Here is a 24,251-nt window from a genome sequence, read left to right as displayed (position 1 = left end):
TTAACAAGTAAATATCATAATTTCGACGACATTAGTGATTCATATTTGACCGTTGGAACATGAACCCTCAAATCGATGATGATTCATAGATGTGCGTAATTTAATCAGATCACGCTCCTTATATATTATACAATCTCTCCCACCACCCAAATTTGACCGTTGTGACTCTTTTTTTTGCAATAGAAGAAGAAGAAGTTAATAAGCTCTCTCTCTCTTTTGAGTCTTCTTCTTTTGCAATCTCTTCTCCCTTCAATCTCCCCCCGACCAAACCAGAAATGGCATCCCAACAGAACACCAGAACCGGTCTGAATCTACCGGCCGGGATGAACCAGACTTCGTTGCGTCTGGAGACGTTCTCGAGCTCATTTCGTGGGATCTCAAGTCTATCATCTCCTTCTAAATCGACCTGCAGCGACAGGTTCATACCGTGTAGATCTTCATCGAGACTCCACGCTTTCGATCTGCAGGATCATAAGGAACCGACTACTCCGGTTAAAGAGGGAGGAAACGAAGCTTACTCTAGACTTTTGAAATCTGAGCTTTTCGGATCTGATTTCGCTTCTCCTTGTTTGTTGTCTCCTGCAGGTGGTGGTGGTGGTGGTGGTGGTCACGGATCTGCTTCTTCTTCTTCTTCTCCGATGAGTCCATGTACCAATATGTTGAGGTTCAAGACTGATCGTTCTAATTCAAGCCCTAATTCTCCTTTCTCTCCTTCCATTCTCGGAAATGATAATGTCTTCTCTAGTGACTCGTCTCCTCCTCCTAAACCTCCCCGCAAGGTTCCTAAAACACCTCATAAGGTATTATTATTATTATTGTGTTACATCTAGATCTGTTTAATGTGATTTAGATCTGTTTTGTTTATGATGTTGATGTTGGTCTTAAGGTCTTGGATGCTCCTTCGTTACAAGATGACTTCTACTTGAATGTTGTGGACTGGAGCTCACAGAATGTTCTTGCTGTTGGGCTTGGTACTTGTGTCTATCTTTGGACTGCTTCCAATAGCAAGGTGAAGAAGTTATGTGACCTGGGGCCTAATGACAGTGTGTGTTCGGTTCAGTGGACTCGGGAGGGTTCATTTATATCTATTGGTACAAGTCATGGTCAGGTTCAGGTGTGTTGTTTGTCGTTTACCTTTTCCAATCTGTGGTTGTGGGAAGTTTTGTTTAGGATGGAATTGAAGTTTACTAAAAGGTTTAATGTTTTGCTGGCAGGTTTGGGACGCAACTCAGTGTAAGAGAGTTCGAACCATGGGAGGTCATCAAACGAGAACTGGTGTCTTGGCATGGAACTCTAGGATCTTATCATCAGGGAGCAGAGACAGAAACATCCTTCAGCATGATCTCCGAGTCCAAAGTGATTATGTCAGCAAACTCGTGGGACCCAAATCTGAGGTCTGCGGGTTGAAATGGTCTCATGATGATAGAGAGCTTGCGTCTGGCGGCAATGATAACCAGGTTTTTTTAGCTATCCACTGCTATGTGTTCCATATGATATTAGCAAAAACTATGAACTGCTTTTCTTGTTTCAATTCACCAGACCCTATAGACTTGGTTAATGAGAGACTCTAATTGCTTTCTGACCAGTCCAGTCCTTGGCTAGATACAATACACCAATAGCTTAGAGTTGAACCGTTAAACTTCTTTGAAGCTTATCATATTAAGAAACATTGGTGGGGTTTTTTTGAAACAGTTATTGGTATGGAACAATCATTCACAGAATCCTATTCTGAAGCTGACTGAGCATACAGCAGCGGTTAAGGCAATTACATGGTCTCCTCATCAGAGCGGCCTCCTTGCTTCAGGAGGTGGAACCGCAGACAGATGCATTAGATTCTGGAACACGACAAACGGACATCAGTTAAACAGCATCGACACTGGGAGCCAGGTCTGCAATCTGGCATGGAGCAAGAATGTCAACGAGATAGTGAGCACTCACGGGTACTCTCAAAACCAAATCATGCTCTGGAAGTACCCATCCATGGCAAAGGTAGTTTTGTTTTCAAGCTGAAAAACTCATTTCTTGATCTTTCTTGCTTCTACTGTATAGCTGATGCATCAACTGATGATTGTTTTGTGTAGGTTGCAACCCTCACTGGGCACAGTATGAGAGTACTTTACTTAGCTACGTCACCTGATGGCCAGACTATAGTGACCGGAGCAGGAGATGAGACCCTGCGGTTTTGGAACGTCTTCCCTTCAGTTAAAATGCAGGTTTGTATTCTTTTTTCGAGATTTGAAATTCCTTCAGAACCAGAATCAGATCTTCTAGTTCTTTCTGTTCAGCTGATTGATGGCCAATTTTTAATGTTTACAGACACCGGTGAAGGACACAGGACTCTGGTCATTAGGAAGGACACAAATCCGATAATAACAGTGTCAGCCTTTAATTTGTTATTTCATTGTGTATGAGAAAATGTACTGCTGCAAAGAGACAGATAGAGAAGTTGCAACGTAACACGCAAAATCTGCATTCAATATTATTTAATTTGTTCTTTCCATTGTAATGAACTACATGATCCGAGAAAATACCAAGTACATCTATATGAAAAGAGTTACCATTGGATTGACCATTGTGTATGTGAAGGGTTACATTATCTAAATCCCTGGCAAATCAAGTAAATTTCTCGAGATGATGATCTTGTAGCTTTTGGCCTCAACCAAGATGCCTTGTTAAAGATGGGCTTGCAAATTCGAGCAAAATCTAACCAAAAAGAAAGTGTTATCGTACAGAAGTGACATTGATCCAATTGTATATAGGTGGACTCTATATTATAGTTCTTTCCCATACCTTGAGCATCCTCGCTTTCTAGAAGCTTGATCACAAGATGACCCCCACGCCTAAGTACACCACGACGGACTTCACTGCTTGAAACCTCATTCTTATCATCATCGTCATCAGGTGACTGAGAGAGTGCAGCTTGACCAACAGCCAAATCAAGTGCTCGCATTCCCAATTCAGCCGACAGTGCTGAATCTCTAGTGGTGATTCCAGACACTGAGGGACACATATCTGAAAGAATGACTGAAAATCCCATTTGCTGCACCACAGAGCAATCCATAGCTTGTTAGAACCAAGGTCAGGGAACAGCTAAATACAGTTCAAGAAACTAGGAAAGAGCCTAACTTGGCAAATTCACGGCTATTGCTCTAATCATCAACATGTAAAGGATATATAGTAGTAACAGAGACGGTGCTTTAAACAGTAGATGATGGCTCAGTGAAACTGTTATAACTTATATCCAAGACAGTTTCAGAACATTTCCAATCATGAAAGGGCAAGTTAAGTTCTTGTAATAATCACCTGAGGAGACAACTCCCTAATCTTTTGTCTGGGAAAGTTTAAAACATCGGCGGAAATGGTTTGGACTCGCGAATCACACTGTGGAGGAACCTTCACCTTCTGCTCTGAGAAAAAAACAAAAGTGCATTGATTCACACAATACAGTTAAAGATTACATTTTTTTTGGAGAATCAAGTGAAGCTTCCTCTGACCTTAATATCCATACCAACGACATTTCCACCACTTTTAAGTGGACCTAAGCTTTGGCAGGCAACCTACACCGGGTCATTAGCAACAAATTTAAGTTTAAACTTTTTTCCCATAATTCAAAACTTGACATTGATGATGTAATATCAAAAAAAAGACCTGAAGCCAAGCACCAGGTGCGCAACCTAGGTCAAGAACAGAGGAGCCTGGTTTGATGAGCTTGTATTGTTTTTGAATCTGTAGAAGCTGTAGTTGCGGAGAGAGAGAAGAGAAAAGAAGCTGTAAGAAGAAGAAGATGAAGATAAAGAAGCAGCGGAGGGTAATGAATGTAATATTCACCTTGAAAGCAGAGCGAGCAACATAGCCAAGACGTTGAGCTTCCCTGTAGAAAAAGTCCGGTGCTCCTGCCCCACTCATCTCCTCCTCCGGCGCCGACAACACAACCGTATTCTTCTTCTTCTGTTTCCCTTTTTTTCTGGGCCCAAAAGGCCAAAACCTTATTTAAACCCTAAAATGCCCACATTTTTAAAATAATTAAAACAAGTCAAAATAAATCCCAGGATGAAGTGATCTTAGTGCAGTGGCAGGAGATAAGTCTATTTGTAGAAGGCATCATCACACTCGGGATCGATTCCCGGCTCTTACGAATATAGGAATTTGGCTAATGGGCTGGTCAGTTGTGGCCCAATGGTTGACAAAAAAAAAAAAAAAATCCCATAGAAAAGGAAAAAATTCGAGCTATTAGGAGAAAAAATGTATCTTGCACCAAAAAAAAAAATGTATCTTTTTAAAAGTAGCTTTTTTTTGGTAGGAAAGGGGAGACAATGTCTCCTATTATTTATTCAAAAGCAAAACTTAAATACAAACTCGTCGAGGGACCGTGGTACCGCCCAAGTCGTTCTCCAACAACAAAGCCACACAATTTGGAACAGTCTCAAATAAATGAAAACCTAAAGGAAGAGAAAATACATGGTTAGCTAATCCATCCGCTAGACAATTAGCCTCCCGATACACGTGAGAAATGCGGACATTCCAGTCATTAGACATGAAGCCATGGCACAAGCGCACCAGAAGACAAAGGATGAACCTCACTGATCCCTGTCTTGAGAAAACCAACCACCACCTCCAAATCTACCTCCAACTCTACTTGTACCACCCTCCTCTCCCAAGCAATAACAAGTCCATAGTAAACCCCTCCCCCCCCCCCCCTCAGAACATATCCCAATATTTAGCAAAAAACCTCCCTGCCAAGAACATGAGTCATCCCACAAAACACCCTCAGCTGCTGCAATCCTTGGGTTCCCCCGAGAAGCTCCATCCATATTTACCTTTATCCACCCATGGCGTGGAACAGTCCATGCGATCATCCGTTCAACTCTCCCTCGATGTTCCCGTGAGCCATTCAGAGACACAATAGCCTGTAGAACCTCATTCGCAATATCCTTGATGAATTTAACTTTGTCTCTACACTTGCCAACCGTCCCAAACACGTTACCACATCGCCATTTCCAGCCCCACCAGACTGCCATAGCAAACTGAGTCGACCAGGATGTTGAATCTCCACACAGGTTCCAATGAAGCCATTCGAGTAAAGACGCTCCAAAAAATTGTTGAAGCTTACCCGGCGGCACAATCCTCCTACAGACACCAGCTATAGCCAGACAATCCCTCAATATATGTAAAATAGTCTCCTCACCCCACTTACACACTGTGCAGACTGAAGCATCACTCAGGTGACGTCGAAAGCGCTCAGCATTGGACATTACTGTCTGATTCCCGACCAGCCATATGAAGGTTCTCACTCTCTCGGGAGCCACAACCCTCCACACTCTAGACCAAAACTTCTCCATATGTGGACGTGGAGAGCTATACTGGGTGAGCAAAGAGTAAGCAGAAGCCACTGTAAATATACCATCAAACCTCTCTCCACGAGATCCGGTCATGTGCCCCCGTTACATTATCTACAACTACAACACAAAGTCGTAATTTAATCTCCTCTGCTACATAAGGCATTATCCTCCCCCATGCCCAACCAGAACCTTGACACCATAAATCACTCACCCTCTCTTCCACCCGCTCCTCTGGTAGCTTTTTATCCTACGGTAAAATCTCTATAAATTAATAATATTAGAACCCTGAAAATTTATTAATTTATAGAAATTTTAATTTATCAAATTAAGATTTTTCTAATATATTAGTTTTTTCAAAAAGAATATTTAAAAATTAAATTTACTCGTTGTAACTAATATTTTTGTAAAATTAATTATAAGAAAGATAACAATTATTTTGAAGAGAGGTTTATTCAGAAATTAATATGTTTTCCTTTTGAATAATTATACAAATTTAAAAGGTTTTAACCTAAACTAAAAAGTAATTAAGTTCATAAAGATAATAAGGAAAAAATCGTTACGATATACCTTGAGAATTAATTCACAGTCTCGTATTTTAAATTCAATAAAAAGTGAAAAAGAGTAGATGTGAAGAGGGCATAAGTACATCGTAAAATATGGCGTATTTACTAAATTTTAGAAAGATAATACACATAAAAGGTAAAATCTTTGAGATCTCAAGGGTGAAAAAATGAATTTTTAGAAAGAAAAGAAAAACATGATTAGTGAACATATTATTAGATTCAAAGGTTGGCTATGTTAATCATGGTAAGTGAGGTATGATAGAGACATTCATGACTTGGTCTAGAATTCTCTTGTGTCATGTTACACTTGCTTTAGTGGATAAAGTAAGCTCGTCAAAGCCGTTCTAACGACATAGTATTGTATATGGAGATTTTCAAAAATACCTATTTTCTATGTCATTTTTCAAAAATACCCTTTCATGGTTTTTATTTTCAAAAATACTCATTTTTAATATATAAAATAACTAAATTCTAAACCCTAAATCCTAAGAACTAAACCTTACCCCTAAAAACTATACTCTAAATATAAAAAAGAGAACCCAAATCTAAAAAAAAATTATATAAATGATATTAACGATGATTCTTCAATCTAGTTAAGCACATCCAAGAAAAAAAAAAGAAGGTACATTTACATCAAGATATATGTATACGAAACCAGCTAAACAAATAGCATTTTAACTATAGAGTTAAACTAACCATTGAATTGAACCTATATGTCAAGAGAAATTCGATGATACAAGACTAGGATAAGCTAATGTAATTTAAAATTAGAGAAATTCTTATATGAAAGTGATCAAACATAAAGAAACAAGTAACATATTTGGATATTCATCTAATCTACTAGGTTCGGATCCGCACATACGTGCGGGGTTATTTTTGCATAATTTTTTTAAAGATTAGAAAATTTTCATATAAACCTCTACTCAGACCTGCAGAAATGATATATATAAGAAAAAATTAAGATATAATTTAAATACGTGATATTACATGTATATTATTCTAAATGCAATCCAAACATTTCCAACTGTTTATTTAAGGGTGCTAAATCAAATTTGGATTCGGTTTCAGTTTCATTTATTTCAAATATTTAACCTAGATGTATATATTTTGGAATGAGATACTCGTCTTATTATGTATACGTAAAAAAAAATCGTTCTATAACCGTTTTTTTTAAATAGTTACATGTTCGACTATATTATAATAGATTTAGACTGAATACATGTATTCTCTGTTTATAAATTTAAATTTTATTAATTTTAAATATTTATCTGGTATAACATACATAATTATGTGAATATTCTGTGTTCGAGTATAAATATTCTGTGTTCGAGTATAAATTTTTATTAACTTATATGAAAGTGATCAAACATAAAGAAACAAGTAACATATTTGGATATTCATCTAATCCCATATAAAAGATCTATGTTATATGGGTGAAATTAAATTGGTAGGAACTTAAAACAAGCTAATCTAATTTAATATTATTTTACAGCAATGTAACCATCTTTCCAGTTTGAAAGTTGTATTGTAAAGGTAAAACTTTTCCAAAAAAAAAATCATAAGATAAAAAAAAAAACTTAGTCAAAAAGCTTTAAATTGATATTTATTTTATATTTGCTATTAAATGTAAAAGATACATTAATGTGTTGTGGACTTTGTATAAATTTCTTAGGATATGTTTCCATATAAAATGCAAAAATATCGAAAATAAAAAAATAAATACATTAATGAGTTGTGGGTCATATATGTAGTCTCTTTTTTTCTTTTGACAACGATGCAATCTCTTAAAGATATGTTTCTATATATCTTTTAGGGCAAATAGATATCTTTCCATATAGGGTGCAAAATAACGAATACATACAAATTATAGATAATATACCCTTATATGTTAATGTACTCTTTATATATGGTGATAAACCTTTCGTTTATAAAACAAAAACGTGAAAAGAGCAAGAGACGATAAGATATGGATGAGGGATCATCATCAAGTGCTTCTGGACCACAACAAGAGAAGCGTCCACGACAGAGGAGGGCGTTGAAGGGGATCGATTACGAGACTAGCATTGCGAATTTGTCCAGAGAAGGCAGAGAGACTTTGATGGTTGTGAATCGTAAGAAAAGATTGAACACAATCCCAGGTACACATTGTTCTGTGTTCGATCATTCGTGTCCTCGATACAGGTGGCTTCACCCTGGTTGGATAGTTGAGGAACGTATCATGCCTCACCAACGGCTCTACCGGGTAAGTGCTCTTCTCTTCTTTCTTTTGTGACCAAGAATCAAGTCTTAGTTGTTATCGCCATATATATAATAAAGCACATTTTCATATTCATTATAATTTTCACTGTGCAGTACTATTACGACCCACTGGGGCAATTGTACAATTCTCGGGGACAAGTGACTCAAATGTTGGCAGATACTGAGAACACTCGCGCACTTGTCATCTACGACAAGTAATCTTCTTCGTCGATCTAATAAGTTGTATGCAATGATGAATTGATGGTCATATCCTCTTTATAAATGGCCAAGCAATTCAATTTATCCTAGACAAACTTATCTATCTATCTATCTTTTTATATATTTTTATTGTTATAAATATAAATGAAATTATCTTTCTTGGATCGTTCAACAACTTTTTTGGGTGGTGTGTTTACAAAAGTTGAGTTAATAGTGTTGTATTCAGAATTAAATTTGGGGGTTTTTGGGCTTATATTGGGAGAAAGAAAGATAAGGAATTAGATAAATTTAAAACACTTACATCTCCGATTATGAGGAATCATATCGAAATGTTTGAACCAGAGAGAGAAACGAGTTAGATTGAAGATCATTATATTTGACACCTTGGTTACTTATGAGGAATAAAACTGTAACTTTTGTGCTTGTGTAACAAAGTTGTGGTTGAGACGAGAGATGATGCATACTCTCTTTTATGTTGTTGGTGGAGACGAGACACGTACGAGTTACATACTTTTTTTCCAAAGTGATCAATATAAAGTTGCTTGAGTGAGTTGCAACATTATCTTCTTCAAGTTTGTACAAATTAATTTTCTTTCTTTAGAGAGAAGTTTTGAGTATAGTAGATAAAATTATATTATATGTCACTGGAAAATCACATACAAAGGAAATATTATCGAAGACACCATCTGTTTCGTAAATCTTGTTCTTGTACAAGTAGTTTATATATAGCTCTCGCTTTATCCACAATGTAAGGTCATTATATTCATAATAAACTTTCACCAAATGAAAGAATTAGATTGCATTATTGCATCGTTAAGTATAATGGTAAATGTGTTTTTAATTCAGTCTCAAGTCTAAATTAGCAATTATGCACATACTTGAACATGTTTCCTTGTAGTTTCTAGATTTGTTATATATGATGACAATGAAATAAGATAGATGGTTCTGTTAAAAACTTATAAAAGCATCAAATATATAGGATTGGAGAGTGTGACGGGCATATGGTCACCTCGAGGATATTAGCTAAAGGTCACTTGCCTCCATGACGACATTGATCCAATTCAATTTTGAAAATACATGAATTGACTTTGTCGCTTCTTGGCTTTTATCCATCAACGAATATATATATATATATAACCCCTCGATACTGTATTAATGTCCATTATTTGTAGTGTGGTTCTGGTTCGTAAAAACGTGATGAGTTGAAGATATAATTTTTTTGAAAAGTTATCTATTATTTGGTGGAGATTCTACAAACAAAACCTGCTGCATATTTGAGTTTAGAACTTGATACTCTCATCAATGCAATAGAAGACTAAATGTGGCTATATTTATTATCTAAATGTCACATCCACGATCAGATTTATTGGTCTCAACTCTCAAGGACCCGAGATCTACATACTACATATATAGTCGCTTTTATGACGTGCAAATAACAGAAATAAATAATTATTCAAAGAGTTCCAAGAGAATCAATATAAACTCGGCAAGAATATGGACGATAGAAATCGTCAACAAAATTAGGTAAACAAATTATATAATTTTTTTTACAGCAATCCACTTCATTATTTTCTTTATATGAGTGATTTTGAAAATCTATCTACAATATGATGGAAGAACCTCCAAAAACCCTAACCCCATAAAGTAAACAAGAACTTAGTTTCATAAATGGTTTTCGTTAGTTTTATAAGTAGATCTCATGGACCTCTTGATGAAGACCATCGAATAGAATCGACTATGGAAAGAAGAAATATCCAACTCTAACAACAAGAGAGTACTCCTCAAAAGTTAAACTGCCATAGATTGAATGATGAACAAAAAAAAATAAAAGAATTGTCTAAAATTACATTTCCCGGACCTACCAACCAATAATAACATCATATTACAAATTCAAATCAATTAGAAATTTGGAATGAACAGATGTACCATAAAGTAACCAAAAGAGTCAAAGGAACGTCTTGTTTCTGGCAGCTTCGATAACAAAAATAAATATATATATATATAGTCTTCTTATTAGAAATTAAGCATGCTTCTATACTTTTGTTGGTTTGCCTTTGTACAGTTGCCCACGATGTTTCCTTAGTCGTCAAGTGAAAGTTATTGTTGTTATCTTTCCCCTTCTTTACATGGACGAACCTGATTGAACAACCACCATTGTTGTAGCCACCTGTAGTTTCCCGTTCTGTTTCATTTGGTGCTCTGACCAATGCCTATGTGCTGCTAAGACTCTGTCTAGAAGTTCTTGAGGCACTGGTTCTCCTCTTCGTTGCTGTGGTGAAATACTTGCTGTGTGAACCAACGTTTTCCATTTGTCCTGCCATCACACGGTTATTGGAACCATTAAGCTTTCAATTTCTAGTGGATAAGGTTCAAAGTGTGTTTGACCAGTTTTTTGCTATGTATCTTACCTTCAAGTCCACGTAGGTTCGATGACTTGCATTCTCAAAAGAACGCAATTTCACATCACGCCATCTGCAAGATAATTTTTTTATCATTAGTCTGACCCCCACAACCAAGTTATTATATTAACCATCATCAATTGAATCAGACTTTTTACCTTCCAGTCCCAACTTCTTCAACTGCTTGTACTAGAGCTTCTACCTCTGTAACAGAGAATGGTCTTCTGGTTCTTCGCTGTGAAAGCTCTGTACGCTTAGGTTTCTCATTAAGTGGAACAATTGCTAGAGGCCCGGATTCCAAGGCCGAAACTGGAACCAACGCTCTTGAATCTGATGAAGGTTGTTCATCAGCTGATATGTCACTCTGATATGGGACTAACTCATGGTTAGTCTCCACACTTTTTCCTGAATTAATCAGGAGATCTGCATCTTGGGGAGGGAGAGGGATTACAATATCTAATGCGGGAGAAGCTGCGGACCTGGGAAGAGCGAATAATTTTCCTTAGGATCTCTAGAGCTTCAAATTTATCCGTACACAAAAGCAAAATTTTGCAGCAATCCAAAATATATATAAGAACAGGTTTGTTTGCACCTTTCTGACAAATCGGTGGAATCGGTTGGCATAGAAACAACAGGAGTTTCAGAGCAAAGAGGTACAGGCAGTGTTTCAGGACCAGGCTCCAAGGTGAAGCCAAGGTTGTTATCTCTACACGAAAGACCAGTCTGTGATAGAGTGCTGCTGTCATCCCTAACCTTCTTCCCTTGGACTAACACCCCAATACGTATTCCACCACCGAGTAAAGCAGTAACAGCCTCTTTCACCGTCCTCTGCAACCGAAAGTGTTAAGTATCATGACTAATGTTATGAAATAACATTGATCATTGCACACAGCAGAACCGGAACATCTAAAGAGACCGACAGACAGGAAAAGACAAATTAATCACGCACCTTCAGTAACCCTACAGTTGCTGTCTCTGGAACTTCAATAACAAGCTCCGGAATCCTAAGCGACTTGATGCTGAACTTGACTGCAAACAATGATGTAACATGAGCCACACATATCACGTCTCAGTCAAATTCTATGAATTATGAACTGATCAAGTACCAGGGGAGTCCTTTAAATGAAGACCTATTTCGCTAGAGAGAATACCGTCTTCTGCATATAACAAAGAAGCCAAAAAGATCATGAAATAAAAACCATATCAGCCTGATAATGAAGCTTCTGAATATAGACTGAAAAGTACCTGATTCTCGCTTCAGAGGTGAATTAGAAACACTTTCACTACTGAGTCCTCCGTCATAATTTACGACCAACCCTTTGTCAGACAGTCTTCTCTTCCTATGAACGGTCTCACGCTTCCATGGGTTGTAACCATAATAAGGTAATTTTCTCTTGCGGTACAGAGCCTTCAAATGACCATCTACAGACAGATATCCGCAAGCAAAAGTAAGGGCAGAGCAACAACAAAAAATGGATGCCCCAAAAGAGTAACACAGCAGAAATATATGATACAAACCTGTTCTAGTGTCTTCAGAACACTTCAACTTGGAGACTCCTCTCCCGTAATTTTTCATCACACACTTCTTGATTCTTCGATTTCCAACCCGAGAGGGAGGAGGCCTATACGACTTCTTACAGTTGTCACTAAATTTGTAATACTTACAATAGTTATCGTCATCATCTCTGCAAACTAACTTAGAATGATTCACATATCCTTCAAAAGAATCATCGAGGACACGATCTGTGCATGGTGCCAATTTAACATCACCATCCAGATGGACTGATTCTGGAGACTGCAAACGTAATTGACTCGGATCCTTTAAACTAAAACCATCAGCAACGAAACCACCAGCCTCATTCACAACACATGTCTCCTCCTCAGTGCCAACAAGGGACTTCAAACCACACTCCTCCTTCTTACAATCAGAAAAAACCGGTGTTTGCTCCAAGATGCCATCATTATCCACAGACGAAACTTGCAAACACGTCACGCTACTAGTGGACTTTGAGGCAAGGTTTACATGATCAGAGAACTCAGATTTACAAGGCTTGTTATTATTATAGACATCTTCAAGTACCTCCTGCTTAATGACTCCACCACCGAGATGATCATGATTCGCATAGGTAGTAGACGTTGAAGAACTCTCGCTTTCTTCAAGTAACTTTCCAGCAAGAGAAGCAAGCAAATCAATCGCACAGATCTGACTGTTATCCTTATCATCAGCTAACTTACTTGATGATACCTTCCTCTAAAACAGGAAAAACACAAGTTTCATCAGGATTCGAATTTAGTAAAACAAAACAACACAGACAGAAAAGGTAAATAAATCCAAATGAAGGGCACAAGAATCTATATATACCCTGAGGCTAGAACGAGGAGCCTTGGGAATACTAGGGAAATCAAAGACATTAGAGCCACAACTTAACTTCCTCTTAACCACCATATCTCTCAATTACGCGTAACAAAAACAACCCCTGCAATTTTAAAAAAAAAATAAACAAAGATTAACTGTCATGATCATCATCATCATCATCATCTACAGCAAAATTAAGCTCTCAGTGATCTACACAGATCGGAGATCAGATGCAAAAACCAGGAAGATAAAACTAAACCCCCTTATATAGATCAGATCAATAAAGAACACCAAACCCATTCATCAAATTTTAAATATATGTATATATATATTTATTTTTTAAAACATGCAAAAATTAAGCGTATCAATGGAAATAACAAAAAAAAAAAAAAAAAAAATGATGAGACGAAGAAAACAGAACAAGAGTAACAATTTACGTAAAAACAAACAATAGAACACCACGATCTTCCTGATCAGATCTCCATAGCAAACTTCAGACAAACAACAGATTTTAATAATTTCAACAGATGATGAATTGTGAAATTGTGATGACCAAAAAAGTTAAAAAAAAAAAACTCACCGAATCACGAAAACAACGACGAGCCCTCTTGGATCACAATCTCGCGCACAGGAGTTAAATTATAGATCACGCAAACTGGGAAAAAAGAAATGTATGCTACTTTACCCCAGTGCCAAATCTCTGATTATTCAAAAAAAGAAAAAAAAAAAAAAAAAAAAGAAAGCAAATTGATGATAAAAATGCTATACAAATTTATTTTTGTTATAAAAGAAGCTTTGTAAAATCCTTGGAAGATTTTGCGATCGTCCTTCACTTTCTCTATCTCAATCTCTCTTTTTTTTTTTTTAAGAATAGGAAGAAGAAGAAAGACATAAAACCCTCTGAAAACAAAAAAACCACCCCCTCAAAAAGCTTAAACCCCCATTTTTATTCCTTTTTTCAGAAAAAAAAAAAAAAAAAAAAAATGTAACAAAGCAGAGAAATTAACCACACAACCGGATGAGGCAGTTCAATGGGATATTGGTTTTACCGGCTTTAGCCAGTCACGCTTCTCCTAATCTCATCTCACTTTTTTATTATCACTACGACACGTGGAGGATCCTCTCACTACACGAAACCTATTTTTTCTTTGTCATTGTCAGAAAAAAAAAAAAAGAGAGGGTTTTAATTTCGGGATTGGATAAAAAAAAAATTATATTCCCAAAATGAGGGGGAATATTATTAATTATGATGAGGATTGTGATTTGTGATACCGCGTGGATACTTTCCTTTTACTGTTCCGTCCACGTTTTTATCTCATTGGTCCACGTGTATCTCCCTTGCTTACGTGGTTGTACACCTGGAATTGTTTTCGCTTTCTGAAAAAAAAAAAAACTTATTCATTTGTTGTCCCCCAATGGCTTCTTTTAATGTACTACTACTACTACTACTACTACTAGAGTAAGGTTTATCATTTATATCATTCGTAACTATTGAATCCTTTCCCCATAAATATTGTTCAAAGCTTTATTTATGTCTCTCATTTGTTTTTTTTTATGGGTAAAATATTAACTTTGGTAAGTTTGTTCTCACGTTATTATAAATGGAGTAGTTTGTTATATACTGTATTATTGACCAGAGGCCTAAAGACACCTAATTAATTTCTTCTGTGACGATTAGTCCAATAGCGACTAATGCATTTTCACCCATTTCTCTATTTAGTCAAGTTCCCTCATTGGAACAATACTACAATGTATGATAATAATAGACATGAGGAAGTGATTAGTTACTCCACGTCGTTGTTAAAATTATAGAGCATCTTAAAAGTGAAAAAACATCTCCACGTCTTTAGATATATATATGCATGATATAAATGATAGATCTACTACTACTACTGATGAAATGTATCTACATTTTAGGATAAACATCCATGGTTGTCTTTGATTAACATTATAATAATAGTGTCAAGCATATTCTTAATTGGCCGGGAAAAGAGCATATTCCTAGTTGTAAGAAATGTTATATTATTCGTTAAAATCGGATATAGGAGAATAGCAATAAAATAAGTTTGTGTTGCATATATTATTTGTTTTTTTTAAATGAATACGAGATCCAACCACCTAGCAAATCGAGAATATTCCATTTATTTTGAAAGTCAGTTGGCATAATAAGCTTATCGCAAGATATATATATATATATATATATATAACAAATCAAAGGATATATATAGAAAGACAAGATTTCACATGGTTGATTGTCACACTCATGACCCCCTCGGCCCCCCCTCATATTATTTTTTAATACGCCGATAATATTGGACTTATATCCATGTCGTTGTGTATTAACAAAACCATGTGTTTGTGTTTCATGTAGTAGATGTATGTGTTTATAGTCTATATATTCACACACATATTGCCAACTTAACATTTTCAGAATTTTCTAATATCAGATCTCCTATATCAATCAACTTCTAAGTTTAATAATGTTATGGGTATCATATACATATTGTTGACGAACAAATGATTTTTATATTAATGTGACGACTATGTAACAATAACATATATATATGTATTTGTCATTTATATCTAGTTTGTCAAAATAACTTGTTATAGCTCGTGTATACGCACTAATGCACTATCACTACAAGAAAATACGCGATTTGCGATGGCAAGATTTGTCGCTCTTCCCTCGCAAACTGGTGTTAGCGAGGGATTTGCGAGGATCGTCAATTCCTCGCTAATCGTGTGTCGCAAATTAATACACATAGCACTTCCCTCGCAAAATTTGCGACGAATTGACGTCCGTCGCAAAACACTCGCAAATTGCGATGAACAACATTCCTCGCACCTCTCTTGCAATAAATGTCCGTCGCAAAGCACTCGTAAATTGCGATGAACAACATTCCTCGCTTTCCTCTTGCAAAATATGTTCGACGTAAATCCCTCGCAGATTTGCTAGATTTTTGCGACGTTGTTTCCGTCACAAAGTTTTAATAAGATTATAAACCCAGATATGTGTTTCGTCGCAAAATCCATAGCAAATTAGTAATCATCGCAGATCCGTAGCATAAATTTGCTACGGAATTAAGAATTTTTTTCATTTTGATATTTATATTTTTGATTTTCAAATTTATATATTTATATATTTATATTTTCACAATATTTTATAAGAAATAGAAATTATAATCAAAATATAAAATAAAATTCAGACATATTAACCGAGACAATTTTTTGTGTCTAAAAAAAAAATTAAGAAATAAAAAATTGTCTTAACAACAACATTAGAACCATGTCCAAAAAACAAAATCAACCTTAGAACTTAATATCAAATTGTCTTAAAAAGAGGGTGATAGAGAGGGAACCCTAGTTCCGGTTCCTGTATCTGTGCCAGTGGTTGTGCCTGTGCCTGTGCCTGTGCCGTCTAGTGTTGCTGGAGGATTGGAGTCAACAAACCTGCTTCCAAACTTAGCAGCAAACTCAGGATCCTTGCCGGCAAGGTAGTCAAAATATGCATCATAGCTATGCATCCTTTGAGCACTGTCTTGAATTTGAGTGGCCTGGGTTGCAAGAGTAGCTTCAGCGACAGCAAGCTTCTGAGCAAGAACAATCGGATCCTCAGTAGGCGGAAGCGATGGTCCAAAATGGGCTGAAGATGCTTCATGTTGCAGAGAGCCAACTCCATAAAGTCTATTTTTCTTCCTCAGAGCAACCTACGAGCAATACAATCAAACAATTAGTTTCATATTCATTTGAAACAGCCAACAAGTGACATACAAGATTCGGATCCTAGAACAGACACAACAACACAAATGTAGCATATCCTAATCTTATGACAAACTATCAAGACCAATCTTAGCATACCATATGACAAACTAAAAACAACAACACAAACTCATACAAGACAAACTTTAGAGTTTTCAAAAGCACACAAGAAATACGTTCAACATCCAACAAAAACTCCAAACAATAAGGCAACATCAAACATCCAACATAAAATAGAAGTTTACCTCGGCATAAATTTTGTTCTTGGCATAAACAGACAACCCACCAGAAGCAGAACTCTCCGTGTTATCCCCTGAACAGAGCTGAGACTGAACCTCTTGTATCTTTGATGACACTTCATTGAAGATGGACTCTGACTTTCCATCGACAAAACTCCCATCGGGTTTTTTGTGAGTGTCTTCTAGGACACGTAGATAATCCGGAGTGCTTTCACCAGTCACCTCAGACTAACACAAAGTAAAACAAAAGACAAAGGTCATTAGTAAGAAAAAGACAAGAAGTAACATAGAATTTAGAAACTTGTAACTTGTAAGAATTAATAGACAAGAAGTAACTTGTAAGTATTTAGAAACTTACAAGTTTTCTGGCACGAGCTTTAAAAGAGGTCTGGCCTGAGCGGTGTTTATATATGCCAGTGCCATCAGGATCATGATATCGAGCATTACGACCGTTGATACTCTTTTTTCTGATTTGGGATCACGCCAATACTTAACTAGTCCATCCCATACTTGAGGATCAATCCATCGCGGCCTTGCATCATCACCATTCTCCCTCCACTTTCCCTTCCACCGGCACACTTGATCACACATCCGCTCCTTCAACTTCTTCTCAAACTCATGTCTAACTCTACCGTTTATAGAACGGTCCCAGTTATATGTTTGCTTGTAAAAAGAAAACAAAATATATTAGTATTGATCCAAGCTACATAAGTTATATATCAACGATTAAACTAAACTAAACTATTACTTACCGCAAAAGTTTCATACCAACGATCTACGACCGCCTGTGGCGTTTGTGACCAATTAGCATGAGGCTCTTTGAAATCTCTTTCAAAGATGCTGCGGACAGTGGCTGCAACGCCTCCATCATCACAAAACCTAGGGATAACATAATTGTTTTGATGTAAGTATTGATCCTAAAATTAAAAATTCAAATTTAAAATTGAAATAAGTTAATCATTCAGTTACCAGAGAGTTCCTGGTGGACGGTTTGGATCTAATCGTGTTAGATTTTGACGGCCAGGACTCTCGAGTAACTCCTCCAACGTCATACTGTTTAAACGTTGAGGCAAAGATGTAGGAGTGGCTGGAGATGAAGGTGTGGCTGCATCGGGAACAATCGTTTGAGATGCAGCAGCGGTTGGAGGCGTACGAATGGGTGGAGATGAAGCAGGTGCCGGAGGCCTATGCTGTGAGGTTGCATGTCGAGAACCTTGAACCCCCGATGACGACCCTCGAGAACCACCACTGCATGGACTTGGAGCATTAGTCTGCGAGAGGAATCGTGTGTAGTCGTTCCCAGAAAACATCTACAAGAAAAAAAAAAGTCTGAGATCAAATTCGAATAAATTAGGGTTCTAAATCGGTTTAGGGTTAAGGGTTCTAAATCGAATAAACATCTACAGATCGATTGAAAAACCCGTGAATCGAATAAAACAACACTTAAATCGAATGAAAAACCGTAAATCGATTCAAAATGAAACTATAGAAAAATGACTGTCAGATTTACCTTTGGAGAAGCCGAGTCGAGTCGGAGAAGAAGAAGATTGGAGGAAGAAATTAGGGAAAGAAGAAGGATTAACCGGAAAACGGGAGGTTAAACGGAGAAGAAGGAAGAAGAAAAGAGAATTTAGGGTTTTGGATGCGGCGTGGTTTGAGCGAGCTCAAACTAAGGGCTGCGGTGTATATATAAACTTTTTGACTTCTCGCAATTCCGTAGCAAATATTGTGACGCCGTTGCAACGTTCCCTCGCAAAAACGTCGCAATAGGAAACCCTAAATATTGCGACGGCTTTGCTAGAGTTCCTCGCAAATACGTTGCAATACAAAACCATATAATTCGAAAATTAAAACAACAAAAAAAATTAATTAATGTTTATATTAAATTAAACTAAAGATTAAATAATGTTTAGACCTTAACTAATTAATGTTTTTATTAATGTTTTTAAAACCAGCAAAATCTTGGGTCCAAGATTCAAGCTAATTTTTAAAATGTTTAGAAATATTACAATTACTTAATATTGCGAGGCATTTGCGAGATGACCCTCGGCAAAACCTCGCAACTACCTCGCAATATCTATTGACTTCGCAACTACGTAGCAAAACCATTGTAAAACACAACAAAAACTTATGAAAAAAAACACAACAAAACACCATTATAATTTACCTAGTGCCAAATATGATTCACTATCCTCATTAGAATCTACAAACTTCATTGGATAATATTATTTCACCAAGTTCTATAAACTTCATACCAAATGAATTCTCCTACTTCTACATTTATACATCATTGGATAGTAATCTACCTAGTTCTACAAAATAAAACTTCTTTGGATATCCTTATTATAAAGTTCAAGCTTCATTATCCACATTAGAATCTACTAACTTCCTTGTATTACTTTAATAGTAGAACTACAAAACAATTAAAGAAGAAGATATAAAAATAAATTTAAATATACATAAACAATTCTGCAAGGCATTTGCGATGAACCATAGCAAAACTCTTGCAAATTCGTCGCAAACTTTAAAACGTCGCAATTACGTAGTAAATTGCGAGGAGTTTGCGAGGCAACCATTGTAAAGCGTCACAATTTTGACGCAATTCCGTCGCAAAAGAGCAATATCTTGATAAAAAAAAAACAACAAAAACTACAATAATTATTTAATCAGATTCATTGTCTGAATTACTAGAAAGTACATCATCATCATTAGAATCATCTCCATCATCAGACTCTTCGAATTCGTCTAATTCACCCTCTTCTTCAGAGACATCACCAACATCCTCTACTTGTCGGTTTTGTGGATCAATGTGGATCACATCTTCTGTTGATATGTTTGGAATGGAAATTTCATCGACTCTCTCTTGTTGCATCACGACTTGGTCATCAACTAACCCGATGATACGGCCTCGAGGATTAACTTTGATAACTGATAACCACATATCACGTCTAGGCCGCAAACGAGGATAGGGAATAAAGCTCACTTGTTGTGCTTGTGATGCTAGGATGTAAGGATCAAATTTGGCATACGATCTGTTGGCGTTTACATCGACAACTCCCCAATTATTTACTCGCATGCCTCGGGGCGATGGATCATATCAGTTACACTTGAAAAGTACGCATCTTAGATTCAGAAGGCCTGGATATTCAACTTCTAAGATTTGTTCCAAAATGCCATAGAAATCACTATCACCAGCTTGTACGTAGATTCCGTAATTTGCTGTAGCTTTCCGACAACCATGAGCATACGTATGGAAAGTGTAACCGCGAGTGAAGTACATCGGAGCAGTGGTGATTTTTGCTATTGGTTCTTGAACGAGCTCATGCAACCAAAGAGGCAAGGGTTCATTTCCACATCCATTTTGAACCTATATATAATAGGAAAAGTTTATTAAAATTAAAGAATAAATAAATTATACATATAGTTTAAACCAATATTATATGTATACTTACATAGTATTTCAACCAATTAGCAAAATCCCGCTCTTTGTAAGCTTCATAATCAACTTCTTCTAAATTAGGATATGCTTCACGAATCTGCATTTCGAAAAGTCTATAAAAAGGATACGTGTTATTTTGTTATCTAGTAAATAAAATTTAAATTTTTTTTTTTTTTTTTTAAAATACCTCTCAAAAGGTTGAACGTAATCGAGATTCCGCAAGATGTAATTGTGAGCATCCATACAATAAGGACATGATAATCTTCCATGTATGGTCCACCCAGATAACATTCCGTATGCGGGGAAGTCACTAATCGTCCACATTAGCACTGCCCGCATATTGAAATTCTATTTTCTTGAGGAATCATATGTCTGAACACCTTCATACCACAATTGCTTAAGCTCATGAATCAGAGGTTGCAAGAAGATATCTAGAGCTCGCTTCGGATGCTTAGGACCTGGTACCAAAATACTCAAGAACAGAAATTCGCTTTGCATACACATATCTGGAGGAAGATTGTATGGTGTCAATATAACAGGCCATAAAGAATACTGCCTCCCTGACATACCAAATGGACTAAAACCATCTGTACACAACCCAAGATAAATATTCCTACACTCTTGAGCAAAGTCAGGATATACCGATTGAAAATGCTTCCACGCCTTTGCATCAGATGGGTGTGTAATCTCTCCTTCGTGTGTAGAATGTTCTGCATGCCATCTCATTGCCGCTGCAGTCCGTTTTGATTGGTATAGGCGTTTCAATCTATCACCAACAGGCAAGTACCACATACGTTTATATGGCACTCGTGTCCTTCCTTCAGTAGGCTGATATCTCGGCTTCCCGCAAAACCGACATTCCTGCAGCTTAGCATCATCTTTCCAAAAAATCATGCAATAGTCAACGCACACATCAATCATTTCAGATGGTAATCCAAGACTCACTACCAACTTTTGTATTTCATAGTAGTTCTCAGCCGATACATTATCAGGTGGCAAATACTCTTTAATGAGTTCAGCCCAAGAATCCATGCAAATCTCACTTAAGTTATTATCAGCTTTAATTGTCATTATCCTAGATGCCAAAGATAACTTAGAATGCCCTTCTCTACATCCATCGTAGATAGGTTGATTTGCAGCATCTAACATATCATAAAAACGTTGTGCATCTACATTGGGTTCTTCCGTATTATTCTCAGGAAATGCAGCAGTAGTTTCATGAAATGCATCATTAACCATATGATGAAATCTATTTTCTTCATTATACCCATAAAAACCAAATTGATCAGATTCTTGATGCCCATAATTACTAGGTTGATCAACAGCATAATTCATACTACTACTTCCAACGTTATTGCTACAACCCTCTCCATGACGGAACCATACATAGTAATTTGGCATAAATCCTCTATTATAAAGATGCTTCTTCACTAGATTAAATTCCAAATAATTAATGTTCTTGCACCTAGGACATGGACAAAATATTGTACCGTTTTCACGAGCAAAGTCTTGGTTGGTCGCCTGGTACATGAAACCGCGCAAGCCATCACAAAACTCTTTCGTCACATCACCGGTGTTTGGGTCTCTATGATTGTACATCCACCGTCGTATTGTATATATCTCGTGCTCTCCACCTCCAAACATTATTTTCTCTAGAATTTTTTAATCACAAATTTTTTTTTTTGACAATTATTTTTTTCTCTTTTTTTTCTGTTGCTCTCAGAATTTTTTTTTTCTCTCCCACCAGTTTTTTTTTTTCTTATTGCTTTATGTTGTGGTTTCCATGTCTCACGGACTGGCTATTTATAGACTTTCTAAAAATATCTGCTACGGATTTGCGAGGGAATTTGCGACGGATTTGCGACAGGTTGCTTTTAGATATTTATTTCTTGCTACGAATTTGCGAGGCAGTGTCCTTTTTGCCGACAAAACAGGTACACTCGGGGAAAACGTGCTTGCTGACATCTAGTCTCTCGTAAACTCCTCGCAAATTTGCTACGGCAATTTTATCGCTAATTTGTCGTAAATTTGTTAGGGAATTGAGTGTCATTTGCGAGGAATTTACTTATCCTCGCAATGGTGTCTTAGTTCCGTCGCAAATTTGCGAGGGAAATATCCGTCGCTAATTTTGCGAGGAATTAACGACAACGTTTTCCGAGTAGCAAAATAATTGCAAATCCATAGCAAATTTGCGACGATGTTTCTTCGTCGCAGATATACATCGCAAATCGCGTATTTTCTTGTAGTGTATATGCAGTATAAATACGTATAGTATATGTATTTAAAACATGAGAAGTACGTGAAAGAAATAAACAATTCAAACACGAAATATTATTCATTGAAGATGTATATATATGTCTATGTCTGATCCCAATGTTTTATAATATCGAGAACGGATGTATAGGAGGCGGAAATATTCCAAAAACAAAAAAATGGCGTAGCAAATGCGGTTGGACTCTAGCATTTTCATGTATTATGCAGCATAATTTATGCTTCAGCGGAAGAGGCTAATATAAGATCTGCTGGTCTTTTACTCATTTGCGAGTTCGTCTGGGTGGTACAGCTTTTGTTGTTATATTTCTCCTTTAATTTTTTTTTATCTGTCGTCACCAAGTTGAAGAAAAGCAATCACGTATCATCACATGGTTCTCATCATATCCTGGCAACATTTCGAAATTGATTTAATATTCCGTTAGCTAGCTAGCCCACAAGAAGAATCTCAATAACTTACACAATACCCTAACATTTTTACGTTTTGTTTTTATTTGGAAACTGACTTTTGAGACGGTTACGTATGCTTGAAGGCCGTATATATTCGTTGAGGTGGTTGAAATAAAAGTTACCCGACATGTCAACTTGGACTTAATTCTTGCATGCATTAGCAAAAATAGTAAATAATTTCAATCGAAGAATTGATTATTTAGCTTGTTGTTATATCATTGCAATTATTTAAAAATAATACTAATTCTTTTGTTTTCATTAAATATGAAATCTAGAGAGTCACTTTGTAGATTTTAAGATATTATTACACGAAAATCGTTTCTTTGATATTAGGGTACATTAAAACGTAAAAACACTTGTCAATATTAAGAACTTTATATACTTCTTTGAATTATGACTTTATTTAAATCATCTCTAAATATGATCTTACAATAATTAAATATTAGGTCTTTTATGCAATTAAATATTAGGTTTACACTACACATACATTTATATAAAAAAGGTTGGAGCGAGATAGTTTTTGGCTTACCAATTAGGGCCATATATATAACCGAGTTTTCAAAACGCTAGCTAGCTAGAAAAAGGACATGCTTTTGCACCAAACCGACATATATAAATGGTTCTAGAGCACATATGTCGCCTCCATGAAAGTATGAAACATGTGCATTTCCTTTTTTTCAAATCCGATCCATCATATCTTTCTCCCGTCGGTCAATAGCATATATAATATATTACGTAGAATTGATCACTAGCACCGTCGCACCGAAATACACACATTCGACGTTCAATCAAGCCTGGCATACTCTCTAGTGATAAATGAAACACGATGCAGAAGCTATGCATGTGGTCATGACAAAACTATCAACACTATGCCATGTCCACCGATAGAAAACACAAAATACGCTAGAGTCGACAACTTGTTCATCTACCAACTAGAACAACCTAATTTTACAACTCAGGAAACCAGTCAACAGATCTA

At 36.5% G+C, this 24,251-nt stretch overlaps 5 protein-coding genes and 1 pseudogene across 8 annotated transcripts; 2 read left to right on the top strand and 4 right to left on the bottom strand.

Moving 5' to 3' along the window:
• Positions 1-97: 97 nt before the first annotated feature.
• Positions 98-2,572, top strand: LOC104769609 (protein FIZZY-RELATED 3-like). The gene is made up of 6 exons (XM_010493863.3): positions 98-800; positions 887-1,114; positions 1,215-1,457; positions 1,693-1,989; positions 2,082-2,213; positions 2,317-2,572. The coding sequence occupies exons 1-6, from the start codon at positions 276-278 to the stop codon at positions 2,368-2,370; spliced, it is 1,479 nt and encodes a 492-aa protein (XP_010492165.1). The 5' UTR covers positions 98-275; the 3' UTR covers positions 2,371-2,572.
• LOC104769608 (uncharacterized) lies at positions 2,447-3,999 on the bottom strand. 2 transcript variants are annotated; one of them, XM_010493862.3, is made up of 6 exons: positions 3,829-3,999; positions 3,649-3,735; positions 3,495-3,557; positions 3,304-3,402; positions 2,791-3,040; positions 2,447-2,703 (listed from the first exon to the last, which is right to left on the bottom strand). In XM_010493862.3, exons 1-6 carry the CDS (start codon positions 3,904-3,906, stop codon positions 2,594-2,596), a joined length of 687 nt encoding a protein of 228 aa, XP_010492164.1. In that variant the 5' UTR covers positions 3,907-3,999; the 3' UTR covers positions 2,447-2,593. The 2 variants fall into 2 exon arrangements, with proteins under 2 accessions (XP_010492164.1, XP_087360526.1); XM_087504400.1 differs by having other exon boundaries at positions 3,304-3,407; positions 3,829-3,957.
• A 3,777-nt stretch (positions 4,000-7,776) lies between these two features.
• LOC104769607 (uncharacterized) lies at positions 7,777-8,531 on the top strand. The gene is made up of 2 exons (XM_010493861.3): positions 7,777-8,144; positions 8,255-8,531. The coding sequence occupies exons 1-2, from the start codon at positions 7,869-7,871 to the stop codon at positions 8,357-8,359; spliced, it is 381 nt and encodes a 126-aa protein (XP_010492163.1). The 5' UTR covers positions 7,777-7,868; the 3' UTR covers positions 8,360-8,531.
• Positions 8,532-10,145: 1,614 nt separating this feature from the next.
• LOC104769606 (telomere repeat-binding protein 4) lies at positions 10,146-14,134 on the bottom strand. Of its 3 annotated transcripts, XM_087504398.1 has the most exons (11): positions 13,883-14,098; positions 13,695-13,769; positions 13,121-13,235; positions 12,277-13,009; positions 12,004-12,180; positions 11,865-11,915; positions 11,708-11,787; positions 11,351-11,586; positions 10,917-11,237; positions 10,768-10,831; positions 10,146-10,673 (listed from the first exon to the last, which is right to left on the bottom strand). In XM_087504398.1, the coding sequence occupies exons 3-11, from the start codon at positions 13,202-13,204 to the stop codon at positions 10,482-10,484; spliced, it is 1,938 nt and encodes a 645-aa protein (XP_087360524.1). In that variant the 5' UTR covers positions 13,205-13,235; positions 13,695-13,769; positions 13,883-14,098; the 3' UTR covers positions 10,146-10,481. The 3 variants fall into 3 exon arrangements, with proteins under 3 accessions (XP_087360524.1, XP_010492162.1, XP_087360525.1); XM_010493860.3 differs by having other exon boundaries at positions 13,695-14,134; XM_087504399.1 differs by lacking the exons at positions 13,695-13,769; positions 13,883-14,098 and adding an exon at positions 13,552-13,608.
• Positions 14,135-16,446: 2,312 nt separating this feature from the next.
• On the bottom strand, positions 16,447-18,422 carry LOC147918492 (uncharacterized; annotated as a pseudogene).
• Positions 18,423-19,687: 1,265 nt separating this feature from the next.
• On the bottom strand, positions 19,688-22,274 carry LOC147918491 (uncharacterized). Its single transcript, XM_087504396.1, has 3 exons — positions 20,739-22,274; positions 20,565-20,664; positions 19,688-20,479 (listed from the first exon to the last, which is right to left on the bottom strand). The coding sequence occupies exons 1-3, from the start codon at positions 20,888-20,890 to the stop codon at positions 20,210-20,212; spliced, it is 522 nt and encodes a 173-aa protein (XP_087360522.1). The 5' UTR covers positions 20,891-22,274; the 3' UTR covers positions 19,688-20,209.
• Positions 22,275-24,251: the final 1,977 nt, after the last annotated feature.

This window comes from Camelina sativa, chromosome 20, assembly GCF_030686135.1.
Source record: "Camelina sativa cultivar CO46 ecotype springtype chromosome 20, ASM3068613v1".
Taxonomy (NCBI): domain Eukaryota; kingdom Viridiplantae; phylum Streptophyta; class Magnoliopsida; order Brassicales; family Brassicaceae; genus Camelina; species Camelina sativa.
Note: the sequence above shows the minus strand (reverse complement) of the source record. Positions and strands in the feature narration are given on the sequence as shown.

Coding starts and splice junctions, on each gene's coding strand:
- LOC104769609 (XM_010493863.3), top strand. CDS start 276: ATGGCATCCCAACAGAACACCAGAACCGGTCTGAATCTACCGGCCGGG. Junction 1,458..1,692: donor CTGGCGGCAATGATAACCAG/GTTTTTTTAGCT, acceptor TTTTTGAAACAG/TTATTGGTATGGAACAATCA. Junction 2,214..2,316: donor TCCCTTCAGTTAAAATGCAG/GTTTGTATTCTT, acceptor TAATGTTTACAG/ACACCGGTGAAGGACACAGG.
- LOC104769608 (XM_010493862.3), bottom strand. CDS start 3,906: ATGAGTGGGGCAGGAGCACCGGACTTTTTCTACAGGGAAGCTCAACGT. Junction 3,736..3,828: donor TTGCTCGCTCTGCTTTCAAG/GTGAATATTACA, acceptor CCGCAACTACAG/CTTCTACAGATTCAAAAACA. Junction 3,558..3,648: donor CACCTGGTGCTTGGCTTCAG/GTCTTTTTTTTG, acceptor GACCCGGTGTAG/GTTGCCTGCCAAAGCTTAGG.
- LOC104769607 (XM_010493861.3), top strand. CDS start 7,869: ATGGATGAGGGATCATCATCAAGTGCTTCTGGACCACAACAAGAGAAG. Junction 8,145..8,254: donor CTCACCAACGGCTCTACCGG/GTAAGTGCTCTT, acceptor TTCACTGTGCAG/TACTATTACGACCCACTGGG.
- LOC104769606 (XM_010493860.3), bottom strand. CDS start 13,204: ATGGTGGTTAAGAGGAAGTTAAGTTGTGGCTCTAATGTCTTTGATTTC. Junction 13,010..13,120: donor CTCCTCGTTCTAGCCTCAGG/GTATATATAGAT, acceptor TTCCTGTTTTAG/AGGAAGGTATCATCAAGTAA. Junction 11,916..12,003: donor ACCTCTGAAGCGAGAATCAG/GTACTTTTCAGT, acceptor TGTTATATGCAG/AAGACGGTATTCTCTCTAGC.
- LOC147918491 (XM_087504396.1), bottom strand. CDS start 20,890: ATGCGGGCAGTGCTAATGTGGACGATTAGTGACTTCCCCGCATACGGA. Junction 20,665..20,738: donor TACGTTCAACCTTTTGAGAG/GTATTTTAAAAA, acceptor TCCTTTTTATAG/ACTTTTCGAAATGCAGATTC. Junction 20,480..20,564: donor CTAATTGGTTGAAATACTAT/GTAAGTATACAT, acceptor TATTATATATAG/GTTCAAAATGGATGTGGAAA.